The sequence below is a fragment of the Bufo bufo genome, chromosome 4, assembly GCF_905171765.1.
Source record: "Bufo bufo chromosome 4, aBufBuf1.1, whole genome shotgun sequence".
NCBI classification, from domain to species: Eukaryota; Metazoa; Chordata; class Amphibia; order Anura; family Bufonidae; genus Bufo; species Bufo bufo.
Window position 1 is genome coordinate 200,155,450 of NC_053392.1, and position 14,234 is coordinate 200,169,683.

General features: G+C 41.0%; 1 protein-coding gene across 8 annotated transcripts in view; it reads right to left on the reverse strand.

The window, feature by feature from the left end:
* The window catches only part of TNIK (TRAF2 and NCK interacting kinase), a 335,955-nt gene that overhangs the window by 6,972 nt on the left and 314,749 nt on the right, over window positions 1-14,234 (reverse strand). For all 8 annotated transcript variants that reach the window (XM_040428231.1, XM_040428228.1, XM_040428235.1 and 5 more), the window contains 5 exons: window positions 12,493-12,663; window positions 10,477-10,620; window positions 8,670-8,804; window positions 2,354-2,454; window positions 633-782 (listed from right to left, as the gene is read on the reverse strand). In XM_040428231.1, the coding sequence (XP_040284165.1) occupies window positions 633-782; window positions 2,354-2,454; window positions 8,670-8,804; window positions 10,477-10,620; window positions 12,493-12,663 (701 nt within the window). The remainder of the gene's footprint in view (window positions 1-632; window positions 783-2,353; window positions 2,455-8,669; window positions 8,805-10,476; window positions 10,621-12,492; window positions 12,664-14,234) is intronic.

A 14,234-nucleotide genomic window follows, 5' to 3' on the forward strand; every position in this document is an offset into this window, starting at 1 on the left:
GAGCTGGGCTGATTTTTGCAGAAGACCGTAAGGATTGGACCGCAGAAGACTGGAATAAGGACATCTTCTCTTATAAGTCCAAACAAAGATGAGCTGCTTGAATTTCAGCACCAGTAGTGGCATAAAGATACCCAAGAGCAATGTGAATGACTGACGGAATGCATGCCAAGATGTATGGTATGAAAACTGAGATTAAACATCAGGGTTATTCCATGAAATACTGATTTCTGGACTCCACCTAAGTTGAAATATTAGTACTAAGTTGTTTTAAAATGAATACGAACTTCTTTTCTAAGCATTTTTTGAGATCTGATACTATTATAACTGTTTAGTTATTTTGACCAGTTGTCATTTTCTAAAAAAAAATTAAAAATGTTCTAAAATACAATATTTTTATCTGAAATTTGGTGAACTGTTGTCAATAGTTTACAAAATAAAACAAAACTGCTCATTTTAGTCAAACACATAACCATAGATTGTAAACCTAGAGAAACTGCTAATTTTGCAGTGGTCTCTTAATTTTTTTTTCTAGAGCTGTATGCTTATCTGTATTCATATCAACTACGACAGTGTGACCTATACATTGAGTTGTACATCACATCACAATGGCATGGTGATCTTCCATTACTTACATGAGATGGTATGTAGATGTCGTATGTATTTCCAGAATCGACATCAATGACATGAAAACCAGTGCTGGAGCCAAATATTACTTTTAATCTCTGACCTTCTTCTACAGTCAAGTCACAAAGCAATGGCTTATGTTGTAGATCTGTAAAGGACTAAACATGCATATTCCATTTTATTTTCTGTCAACACACTAATAACGTACAGGACAAAAAAACAGAGAATATAAAGAGTGGAGGATTCTGCCTACTTAGGCTTGTTTCACACTAGCGGCAGCCTTCTCCGGCAGGCTGCCGATAGTGCACGTGCTTCGGCTCCATTGACTATAATGGGGGCGGGCCGGAGTTCCGGTGGCAGCACGGCAAACATGCCGAGAGGCGGCCGGCATAAAACTACGACATGTCGTAGTTTTATGCCGGCCACCTCTCAGGATGTTTGCCGTGATGCCGCCGGAACTCCGGCCGCCCCCATTACAGGTGAAACTTGAAAAATTTGTATATCGTGCAAAGTTCATTTATTTCAGTAATGTAACTTAAAAGGTGAAACTAATATATGAGATAGACTCATTACATGCAAAGCGAGATATTTCAAGCCTTTATTTAATTTGGATGATTATTTAATTTACAGCTTATTAAACCCCAAAGTCACAATCTCAGGTCCCCTTTGCTCAGGGGGTATGGACTAATTAGCTGACTAGAGTGTGACACTTTCAGCCTAGAATATTGAACCTTTTCACAATATTCTAATTTTAAGCTGCATTAATGCAACTCCTTTTAAGTTGCATTACTGAAATAAATTGCACAATGTTCAAATTTTTCGAGTTTCATCTGTATAGTCAATGGGGCCGGAGTGGACCTCCGGCGGCACGCGTGCACTAGCGGCAGCACGGATCCGGCAGGCTGGTCACCCGCCGGAACAGGCTGCCGCTAGTATCTGGATAAAGGCAGAAGGCATCAGCTTGAACTCTGACATCAGCTTGAACCCCACAGTAATGAATAGGATAGTTCAACTTTTCCCCTCACTACAAACGTAGCATGAAGCTGGATCGGTTCTCATTGATTCTAACTTTGCAACTACAGTGGTCCCTCAAGTTACAATATTAATTGGTTCCAGGACAACCATTGTAAATTTAAACCATTGTATCTTGATTCAACTGGAGGATCCTCTGGTGGGCTAATCTGACCCTGGTAATGAGATCATTGCAATAAATCTGAACCAGCAGTACACTTTGTAAATGTGTGATGAGTTTCTGACTTCTATTAGTAAAGGTGGATTTAGACGAACCAATAATCGTCCACAATATTGGGAAAGACTGTTCCTGCGCACGCTCGTTCCCGATAATTTGGCCATCTAAATGTGCTGCCAATCACCTGATGAACGAGCAAAACTCTTGTTCATCGGGTGATACTTGTCGTTCATGCAGACACCGTCTAAACAGCGATCTGCTGCCCAGAAACAATGATTCTGTAAGGAAACAATACTGTGAAGGAGATCGCTGCATGTAAATACAGTCTCCTTCACTGAGGGAGCAGCTGTTGTTGGGAAGGAACGCTTCCTTCCCGACAATCGGCTGCTACATCTGCCTGTCTAAACCTGCCTTAACACCAGTTTTTCTAAACAGTTTTCTAAACTCTTAGTTTTTAGAGCAAACCGATCTATACCTTCAGTTATACAGTGTATATACTGTATTTTTCTTATTACAAAAAGCAGTTTTTTTTAAACATACCTTAAAAGCCATAAACTTATGATATGGCTTTGGAGCCCAGGCATAAATCTCTACAGCATTCTTCAATGCAATAACTAAGAACTTGATTCTTTCATATTTCACTGTAAAAATAAATATTTGCAGAAATTAGGCTGATAACACATACGTGCTTTTCACACCAGCTCTTATAGACTCTCCTGTCCTTAAAGAGCTGCAATGAGATGAGACAACAGGTTCCTATACATTAAAATGACATTTGTTTAGTAATCAAAATTAGGCTATACGTGTACCTTAAATAATACATTTGCTGCAATATTTACAGATTATAGGGGGTCTGCCAGCAGTTTTAATCCCTAAATAGGCAAGATCATAAAATAGATACAGTATACCTAGATGGATGGTTATGCTATATACAGTACAGACCAAAAGTTTGGACACACCTTCTCATTCAAAGAGTTTTCTTTATTTTCATGACTATGAAAATTGTAGATTCACACTGAAGGCATCAAAACTATGAATTAACACATGTGGAATTACACTGCGTGCAGAATTATTAGGCAAATGAGTATTTTGACCACATCATCCTCTTTATGCATGTTGTCTTACTCCAAGCTGTATAGGCTCGAAAGCCTACTACCAATTAAGCATATTAGGTGATGTGCATCTCTGTAGGTGTGTGGTCTAATGACATCAACACCCTATATTAGGTGTGCATAATTATTAGGCAACTTCCTTTCCTTTGGCAAAATGGGTCAAAAGAAGGACTTGACAGGCTCAGAAAAGTCAAAAATAGTGAGATATCTTGCAGAGGGATGCAGCACTCTTAAAATTGCAAAGCTTCTGAAGCGTGATCATCGAACAATCAATCGTTTCATTCAAAATAGTCAACAGGGTCGCAAGAAGCGTGTGGAAAAACCAAGGCGCAAAATAACTGCCCATGAACTGAGAAAAGTCAAGCGTGCAGCTGCCAAGATGCCACTTGCCACCAGTTTGGCCATATTTCAGAGCTGCAACATCACTGGAGTGCCCAAAAGCACAAGGTGTGCAATACTCAGAGACATGGCCAAGGTAAGAAAGGCTGAAAGACGACCACCACTGAACAAGACACACAAGCTGAAACGTCAAGACTGGGCCAAGAAATATCTCAAGACTGATTTTTCTAAGGTTTTATGGACTGATGAAATGACAGTGAGTCTTGATGGGTCAGATGGATGGGCCCGTGGCTGGATTGGTAAAGGGCAGAGAGCTCCAGTCCGACTCAGACGCCAGCAAGGTGGAGGTGGAGTACTGGTTTGGGCTGGTATCATCAAAGATGAGCTTGTGGGGCCTTTTCGGGTTGAGGATGGAGTCAAGCTCAACTCCCAGTCCTACTGCCAGTTTCTGGAAGACACCTTCTTCAAGCAGTGGTACAGGAAGAAGTCTGCATCCTTCAAGAAAAACATGATTTTCATGCAGGACAATGCTCCATCACACGCGTCCAAGTACTCCACAGCGTGGCTGGCAAGAAAGGGTATAAAAGAAGAAAATCTAATGACATGGCCTCCTTGTTCACCTGATCTGAACCCCATTGATAACCTGTGGTCCATCATCAAATGTGAGATTTACAAGGAGGGAAAACAGTACACCTCTCTGAACAGTGTCTGGGAGGCTGTGGTTGCTGCTGCACGCAATGTTGATGGTGAACAGATCAAAACACTGACAGAATCCATGGATGGCAGGCTTTTGAGTGTCCTTGCAAAGAAAGGTGGCTATATTGGTCACTGATTTGTTTTTGTTTTGTTTTTGAATGTCAGAAATGTATATTTGTGAATGTTGAGATGTTATATTGGTTTCACTGGTAAAAATAAATAATTGAAATGGGTATATATTTGTTTTTTGTTAAGTTGCCTAATAATTATGCACAGTAATAGTCACCTGCACACACAGATATCCCCCTAAAATAGCTAAAACTAAAAACAAACTAAAAACTACTTCCAAAAATATTCAGCTTTGATATTAAAGGGGTTTTCCCACTTTGCTAAATCAGCTTCACCTGCAGCCAGCTCTGCTGGTACTTCCTGGTTTTCTGCAGCTAAGGCTGGGCGGGCTTAGGCAGCTAGAGTGAAGGCCGGCCACACCTCCTTATGACATCACACTGAGCACTGAGTTCTTATGTGCTCGTTCATGTGAAGAGTATGACTCATCAGTATGCAGTGTCTGTGAGGGGAATGGTCACTCAGAGCCATATGAAGTGAGCTCAGTGTACAGTTTTACACATAAAATCTCTGTCTGATCTTTTACAAACCCATTCTGTGCATCAAAAACTATAATTCCATATTATACATCTGACTGTTTATCTCTTCAAGCAGCACTGTATCAGAACAGCAGCATATTCAGCTCTACTACATCTGTTTCTCTCTTCAAACAGCACTGTGTCAGAACACCTGCATATTCAGCTCTGCTACATCTGTCTGTTTATCTCTTCAACCAGCACTGTGTCAGAACAGCAGCATATTCAGCTCTACTACATCTGTTTCTCTCTTCAAACAGCACTGTGTCAGAACACCCGCATATTCAGCTCTACTACATCTGTTTCTCTCTTCAAACAGCACTGTGTCAGAACAGCCGCATATTCAGCTCTGCTTCATCTGTTTCTCTTTCACCAGCATTGATTCTAAACCGCCACATACACATCTCTGCTAAATCCGTCTATTTCCTTCACCATTAGTACTGTGACTGAACAGCGCTTATTCAGCTCTGCTACATCTGATTCTATATTTCACCCGCATTGATTCTAAACCGCCACATACACATCTCTGCATATCTGCCCCCATAAGTACCTCCTCCATCCGCCCCCATAAGTGCCTCCTCCATCCGCCCCATAAGTGCCTCCTCCATCCGCCCCCATAATATAGTTGCCCCCAGTGTACATACATATAATATAGTTGCCCCCAGTGTCCATAGATATAATATAGTTGCCCCCATTGTGCATAAAATTCATATAGTTGCCCCCAGTGTGCATACATATAATATAGTTGCCCCCAGTGTCCATAAATATAATATAGTTGCCCCCAGTGTCCATAGATATAATATAGTTGCCCCCAGTTTCCATAGATATAATATAGTTGCCCCCAGTTTCCATAAATATAATATAGTTGCCCCCAGTTTCCATAGCTATAATATAGTTGCCCCCAGTGCCCATAGATATAATATAGTTGCCCCCAGTGTCCATAGCTATAATATAGTTGCCCCCAGTGTCCATAGCGATAATATAGTAGCCCCCAGTTTCCATAAATATAATATAGTTGCCCCCAGTGTCCATTGCTATCATATAGTTGCCCCCAGTGCCCATAGATATAATATAGTTGCCCCCATTGTGCATATAATAAATATAGTTGCCCCCATTGTGCATATAATCAATATAGTTGCTGCCAGTGTCCATAGTTATAATATAGTTGCCCCCAGTGTCCATAGTTATAATATAGTTGCCCCCATTGTGCATAAAATTGATATAGTTGCCCCCAGTGTGAATAGACATAATATAGTTGCCCAAAGATCTATATATAAATATGCCCCCATTGAATTCACTATGAACCCACTCTATTGCAGAGTTCAATAATCGTTGGTCGATTAGTGGGCCATTAGATATTATACTTACAGTATCCTCCGACGTCCGTCCGCTCACTCTGTTGTCTCGCCCGAACTGTTCGGATGGCCGCGCATGCGCAGCTCTATCTAAGACGCGGTGGATATACTGCGCATGCGCGGTCGTGCGCGCTCATGTAATGGAGAGGCCGGCCGCTTATTTCTCTGCCTGTAGTGCGCAGGCGCGGCGAAACGATGCGGCCGGCGAAAAGCCGGCCGTATCCATGGGACACCAATGTAAACAACAGCTTCTAATAGAAGCTGTTTGCAGAAGAGCAAAGCATTTTTTTTAATCACATAGATAGGAATAAATGTTCATTGGGGATAGTAAATTGAGTTAAACAGAATTAATGAAGTGGGACAACCCCTTTAATGAGTTTTTTGGGTTCATTGAGAACATGGTTGTTGTTCAATAATAAAATTAATCCTCAAAAATACAACTTGCCTAATAATTCTGCACTCCCTGTATATACATAACAAACAAGTGTGAAACAACTGAAAATATGTCATATTCAGTACCCAATCGAGATGGTTTGGGGTGAGCTGGACCGCAGAGTGAAGGCAAAAGGGCCAACAAGTGCTAAGCATCTCTGGGAACTCCTTCAAGACTGTTGGAAGACCATTTCAGGTGACTACCTCTTGAAGCTCATCAAGAGAATGCCAAGAGTGTGCAAAGCAGTAATCAAAGCAAAAGGTGGCTACTTTGAAGAACCTAGAATATGACATATTTTCAGTTGTTTCACACTTGTTTGTTATGTATATAATTCCACATGTGTTAATTCATAGTTTTGATGCCTTTATAGTCATGAAAATAAAGAAAACTCTTTGAAGGTGTGTCCAAACTTTTGGTCTGTACTGTATATCTATATATACATAAAGAAGGACGTATGTATGTGTGTGTGTATGTATGTTCGTTCCGTGATCACTCCAAAACGCAACCATCGATTTCAACGAAACTTGGTATACACATCCCTTGCTACTTGGAAAGAAATCTTGTGGGGGTCACAGCTCTCTAGGACATACCGTTCCTGAGATATTCCCAAAAAATGACCTGCATTAGCCAATACAAGCCTGCAAGTCTTTCTCTTCATATCCCAACTGCCATACACACCGTCACATGTCCCTTATCAGCCAATAGAAGCTCACAGACCCTTAGTCTCCACATACATACAGTTTTACTCCAGGTTTCCATAACAACCCAGCCATATTTCTTCACTGCTGTAGGTCAGCTTTAGGCTAGGGCTACACGATGACATGTGTTGCGCGACAATAAGTCGCACAACTATGCTGCTACATGTGTCGCGCGACAATTTTTAGAATGATAGTCTATGGTGTTGTACTGCGACATGTGACATGCTGCAACTGCGACGCGACAGTCGCAGAAAAATCCATCTTGGATGGATTTTTTGCAACTGTCGTGTCGCAGTCACAGCATGTCACATGTCGCAGTGCAACACCATAGACTATCATTATAAAAATTGTTGAGACAAAATGTTGTGGTCGTAGTGTAGCCTTGGCATTAAAGGGGCAGGGCGCTGTGGAGGTCACTGTTAAAGAGGCGTTCACTGTGGATGTTACTGTTAAGGGGGCAGGCTGCTGTGGAGGTCACTGTTAAAGGGGCGGACACTGTGGAGGTCACTTAAGGGGGCAGGGGCTACTATTAAAGGGGCAACTGCTGTGGGGGGGTCACTGTTAAGGCAGCAGGGTACTGTGAGGTCACTGTTAAGGCAGCGGGGTACTGTGAGGTCACTGTTAAGGCAGCGGGGTACTGTGAGGTCACTGTTAAGGGGGATACTGTTGATAACTTTTAACGACACACACAAACATTAAATGAAATAGATGAAATATACCCATGCAAATCCGGGTCCTTCTGCTAGTAACTGATAAAAAAAAGAAGTTTTAATCTGCTTTGTGCCACAATCTCAAGTGTCTGCTGGGCGTTCCCCAACAGTGAAGGGTCTTTGGCTCTCTGTAGTAAATGCTACCCATTCCCGCCCCTCGTGTGAGAGCTCTATTATCCATCCAGGAGACTTGCTAGAGCAGTCACTCAGCAGCAGTGGAGAGGGAAGCCAAGGACACCAGTTAGAGAATGGCCAGCGGACACAACAGTTCGTTAGACCAATTAAATCTCCTTTTTCTATACAACTAGTTTGTCCATCCACCTAAGTACGATCTAACTGCTTTACACCTCAGCTAACTAGTTCTGTTAGTATTTATGAAGTGTCAAAACTGCTAGTTGACACCCATTTAACAATGTGAATCAATTGACTGTACTACAATTGTTAAGAGTAGCAAGCTTTAAAGTTGTATTCGCATCTCATACATTGATGGAGTATCACTAGGTGTGGGTCCCACCTGTAGGACCCGCTCCTATCTCTAGAACGGGTCCCCAGAAGTGAAGGAAAGAATACCACACGTGTGGCGTGCTCTCTAGTCACTGCTATGACAGAAAATAGTTGAGCAAGCACATTTGGCTATTTTCGGAACTCCCGTAACACTGAATGGAGGGTGGCCATGCATACATGGCTGCTCTTTCTTCACTGCGCAGGCCAGTTCTGGAGATAAGAACAGTCCTAGAGATGGGACCTGCATCTATTTGACATTGATATCATGTCCTAGTGAAATGCCATCAATGTCTGATATGGGAATACCCCTTTAAAGATATTTAAAGTACACAATTTTCCACACTTGGAATGTCTGTTTAAGAACTTACCAACTTTATAATGTACACAACCTTCTAGTTCCCCTACAGTTATCCAACCCTGCTTCTTCTCCACCTCGGGATCATTGTGCAATATTCGATTCCTCAACCAGGAAAGGTAGTACACTCTTAGCTTGTTCTTTTTCCCTAAAAAAATACAAATTGGAAATTAATTGTAAAAGCAAATATGTATTCATTTATACATAGAAAAACATGCCCTAATAAAATCTATCAATAAAGGGGTTGTTCCCGAATTGACATTTATGAACTATACACAGGACAAGTGATACATTTCTTATCGCTAACGGTCCCATCGTTAGGACCTCACCTAGCACTAGAAAAGGGCTCCCGAGCCCTCCATTCCTTCTCACTGTACAGCCGCAGTGAGGAGGCGATTGAACGGCCGAACATGAATGTTGCTGCTCTATTGAAAGCCTGTCTCTATCAGTCCCAAAAACTGTGCGCACATGCTCAAGAAGAGCTCCTCCTCACTACAGTCAGGAAACGAGGAGGAACAGAGGGCTCGAAACCCTGGTTTTAGTGGCTGGCAGGGGTTCCAGTGAATAGGTAATAAATGTTGATTCTGTGGCATTTTAATTGCATACAATTAAAAATGAACTAATAGATAAAATCTACTTAACTTTGGTAACGCAAATGTTCTTCAAAAATCATTATTCATGACCCATTGCTAGGAAAGCTAGGAAAGGCCATCAAAGTTTAATAAATGGAGGTCTTACTCCTAGGACTCCCACCATTCATCCAAACAAAGTACTTCATTGTGCTGATCATCTGGGTTCCCATAAGGTCCGTTTATTCTAACCACATTAGGGGTATGCTCACACAATGTATTTGGACGATGTCCCACAGCAGAAACTGCTGTAGTTATTCATTTTCAATGCTGCAGTCCTGCCCTCGGTTTAGCTCCACTGAACGGAATTTAACTGCAAGCAGGCTCCCGCCGCGGCTCTCCGAGGTGTCCATGTGGTAACTGCGCCAAGAATGTACATGAACATCCTTAAAAATCGCATGTGAAAAACCCACATGGACTGCAGTGCGGCCTCCCACTGAAAACAATCTGTTCGGTACAGATTCCACTCTGAATCTGCACTGAAACCCGTGCCAACAATCCATTGTGTGGACATACAGGTGAAACTCGAAAAATTAGAATATCGTGCAAAGATCATTTATTTCAGTAATGCAACTTAAAATGTGAAACTAATATATGAGACTCATTACATGCAAAGCGAGATATTTCAAGCCTTTATTTGGATGATTATGGCTTACAGCTTATGAAACCCCAAAGTCACAATCTCAGGTCCCCTTTGCTCAGGGGGTATGGACTAATTAGCTGACTACAGTGTGACACTTTGAGCCTAGAATATTGAACCTTTTCACAAAATTAAAAAAATTTTATTTGCATTACTGAAATAAATAGACTTTTGCGCGATATTCTAATTTTTCGAGTTTCAGCTGTAAATTAAGAAGAGCTGTCAGCTCTCCAGATATGTCTAAGTAAATACCTGTGTTTTACAAGAAATAACAATTCTGCAACATCTTTTCTTATAACTCTGTGTTGTTCCCCTGTTATTCCTCCTAGAAATGTATGATTAAATTAACAGCTGTGGCAGTGTGGCACTGTCAGCACTAAGTGGACAGTGTCAGGCTGTGTTGGGGAACAGCACCATGCGGATTACTTTAAAAAAAATGCTCCAGAATGTTTATAATATTTATCTTCCTCTTTAATTCATAATTCTAACTGCATATTAAAGGTCCGCCATTGCTGTACTAAGCACAGATTATTGCATGCAGTGCATCACACCTGATATGGTTACAAGGACATTTAAGCCCTCTAGAACATCCATCTGCTGAAACCTCCGCCTGTTGATAAGGTTGTAGACCTTTCCTTGCCCACTTCGATCCAACAACATAAGTCCATTCTCTGTGCCCACTAGCAAGTTTACACCTGTGCAGGAAACATGAAGTGTGCGTGAGAAAAACAGCTGTCCTAAAAACTCATATTTTTTACCTAATTCTCTATGGAAAAGTAATGGATAACAATATGACAGGTAAAGTAAAAAAAAACACATAAATTGTGCTGGCCAGCAAATCAAATCGTATGTTATTTTATTAGCAAGATAGCTTTAAATTATTTTAATTCCTTTTAGCACCAGCTGATGACTGGAGCTGCGAACACTCACACATAGCTGTAGTTTTACCCTAGTGTCAATACACTGCACTTGTATACTTAAAGGGGTATTCCAGTTGTTTGAAGTTATCCCCTATCCACAGGTTCGGGGACAACTATTAAATTGGTGGAGGTCCTACCACTGGGACCCACACCGATCACGAGAACGGGGCCCTGCTGTTCCATTCATTTCTATGGGAGTTCCGAAGATAGCTAAAGGTCAGCGCTCGTCGATCAACAGATTTCCCATAAAAATTAATGGAGCGGCTGAACACATGCCCGACCGGCCTATGGCTAGGGGATAACTTCTAAACAACTGGAATATGCCTTTACTTAATTTCTATTCACATTTACACTATTCACATATATAATTCACTTTTAGAATGATTATATTTACATGAAAAGTGAAAAGAATGTTTATGTTGTGTGGTCTGTTGTCTTAAAGGGTTTCTGTCAGTACAATTTTCACTATTAAACTGGCTGACATTAGCTAACTATGCTATTCTTGTGATTATCTATGCCCCCGTTACTGCAGAATTTTTACTTTTATAATATGCTAATTAGCCTCTAGGTGCAGGAAGGGGGGGTGTTGCTCCTGCTCCTAGAGGCTCCGTTCTCCCACCTCATTACACGCCCTCCAAGTCTTGATTAACAGGGCCAGGCAGCGTTTGCATACTCCTGCCGCCCCTGTGCGCTGGGGAAATCTCGCACCGTTCAGTATTCGGCGCAGGCGTGGTGAGATTTCCCCAGCGCACAGGGGCGGCAGGAGGATGCGATCGCTGCCTGGCGTAAAGGGTCTGAGTACTTATGTCAATGCAAGAATTTAGTTTATCTTTTTCAATAAATTTGCAAAGATTTGGAACATTTTATTTTCATTTTGTCATGGAGTATTATCATTAGGGAAGAGTGAATCGACTTCAGGTGAAACATCCGAAGTCGATTCGCATAAAACTTTGTTCTGATACTGTACGGAGCAGAAGCTCCGTACAGTATTAGAATGTATTGGTTGCAATGAGCCAAAGCTATTGCTTCATAAAGGACTTCGTGTAATAACTTCATAAATTAATGTGTACTGTAAAAAATTATTTCCCGAACTCAGACTTGGTTCCAAGTGGTACCTTGGAACTGAACCCGAGTTCGGGAAATGTTTTTTTTTACAGTTCAAATTAAGTTATGAAGTTATTACCCGAAGTCTCGCGAGACTCATCGGAGCCAATACATTCTAATACTGTAAGGAGCTTCTGCTCCGTATAGTATTAGAACAAAGTTTAATGTGAATCGACTTCGGATGTTTCACCCGAAGTCGATTCGCTCATCCCTAATTATCATAGTAAAAACTTGAGTTTTTTTAATTTATTTTTTATTATTTTAGCACAAGGCTCAACATAACAAAATGAGAAAAAAGTGAAAGGGTTTGAAGACTTTCCGAATGCACTGTATGTGTTCTTTATTCAACACTGGGTATCACTGTTGACAATCTCACTGCGCCTCCTTTCCCTGGCTGCCATGTACAACATGTTTAATGTAATGTAGCTGTAAAAGAGGATTGCGATAAGGAATGTAAAAAAAGAAAAAATAAGTATGTAAAATAAAAAATAATAAGATGCAGACTTCATTTAATACAGGTAGTAAAAGTACAGTGTCACTCACCCCATAATGCTGCACAAAGTATCTCAGAATTAAAGCGTTTCTTGTATTTCCGGATCTCTGGAGTATCGCTGTGAGGACGAATATTGGTAGGGTTCACGTTTACCACTGATATTTTTCTGGCCTCATTCAGCTTGGCTTGTTCTTGTCTAAGCAGTTCGCTAGTAAACAGGGCTAAAAAAAACACTCTCTTCATTCAGCAAAAAAAGAATAAGAAAATGGAGCATGCGTGTTCTGTCACAAATCTCATTACATGACAATTCATACTGGGCACAGGCAACCGTTGGCACACATGACATTGCTAACACTCATCCCCCAAAAATCATCTTCTAAGGGTGATGTAGAGTAGCAAGAGCTGGTGTGCCCAACGTTGCTAACCCATATTTTCACATTCATTTTCTTCGGGGAAAGGAGATAAAGAAATAAAACTTCAAGCACAGCAAAAGAACAAAAATAAATCAAAATGCCTATCATCATTCAGCCAGGAAGAAGGACAGCTGATGCTGCTTCTTTTCAAATGGTACATTGTAGTTTACTTTAGTGGATTTCTTAAAATTTGTAATGATAATTAAATTAAATATTTAAAATAATTAAAATATAATATATTTATATAATATAAATATAATAAAGATGCACAATAATTTATGAAGCTTTTAGCAATCTGATATTTCTTAGGGAAAAAGAAAAATGAGATGAAAGACTCTTATGTTCTATTTCAAGTTATGAAAGCTATGACACTACAATAAAATGACTGTAGAAGGTGAACACAGTGGGGGGCTTTTACTGACACTGCGGCACTGGCTGAGTGGGTTACCGGTCTGTAACAGTATTGCAGCTTACACCATATTTCTCTGCACAGAGACCACTTTTAAATATCAACTGGTTTCACCTAGCAATGACTTCAGCTGCTTTTCCAAGAAAGGAAAATAATATCTGTAGCACGCACCGTGAAGCCTAGTCTACGTTTCCGATAAAAGTTTTGTGCTGCCTGTTTTGGTAAAGTGGTGAAGGGGCTTCATAAGTATGGCAGTCAAGCTGAGTGCCATGTTTTTCAAAGGATTTACACCAAATACATTGGAACCACCCAGAATGTAATTTAATCTTGGTAGAACATATTACACAAGGTTATGTGTAGTACTTTGACCTAGATTTTTTAACTAAGTAGGTGATCACATTTTTCATTTGGGTATGAATCTCACCATTCTGGAGAAATGGCATGGCAGCTCCATTACATAAACTCAGGTCATAAACTTAAGGGATATTTTCTACCTTAGACTACTTTCACACTGGTGTTTTGGCTTTCCGTTTGTGAAATCCATTCAGGGCTCTCACAAGAGGTCCAAAACGAATCAGTTTTGCCCTAATGCATTCTGAATGGAAAAGGATCCGCTCAGAATGCATCAGTTTGTCGTCAATCAGTCTCCATTCTGCTCTTGAGGCGGACACAAAAAGCTGCAAGCAGCGTTTTGTTGTCCGCCTGACGAAGCGGAGCCAAACGGATCAGTCCTGACACACAATGTAAGTCAATGGGGACGGATCCGTTTTCTCTGACAAAATCTGGCACAATAGAAAACGGATCCGTCCCCCATTGACTTTCAATGGCGTTCAAGACGGATCCGTCATGGCTATAGAAGACATAATACAACTGGATCCGTTCATGACGGATGCCTGCGATTGTATTATTGTAACGGAAGCGTTTTTGCAGATCCGTGACGGATCTGCAAAAAACGCTAGTGTGAAAGTAG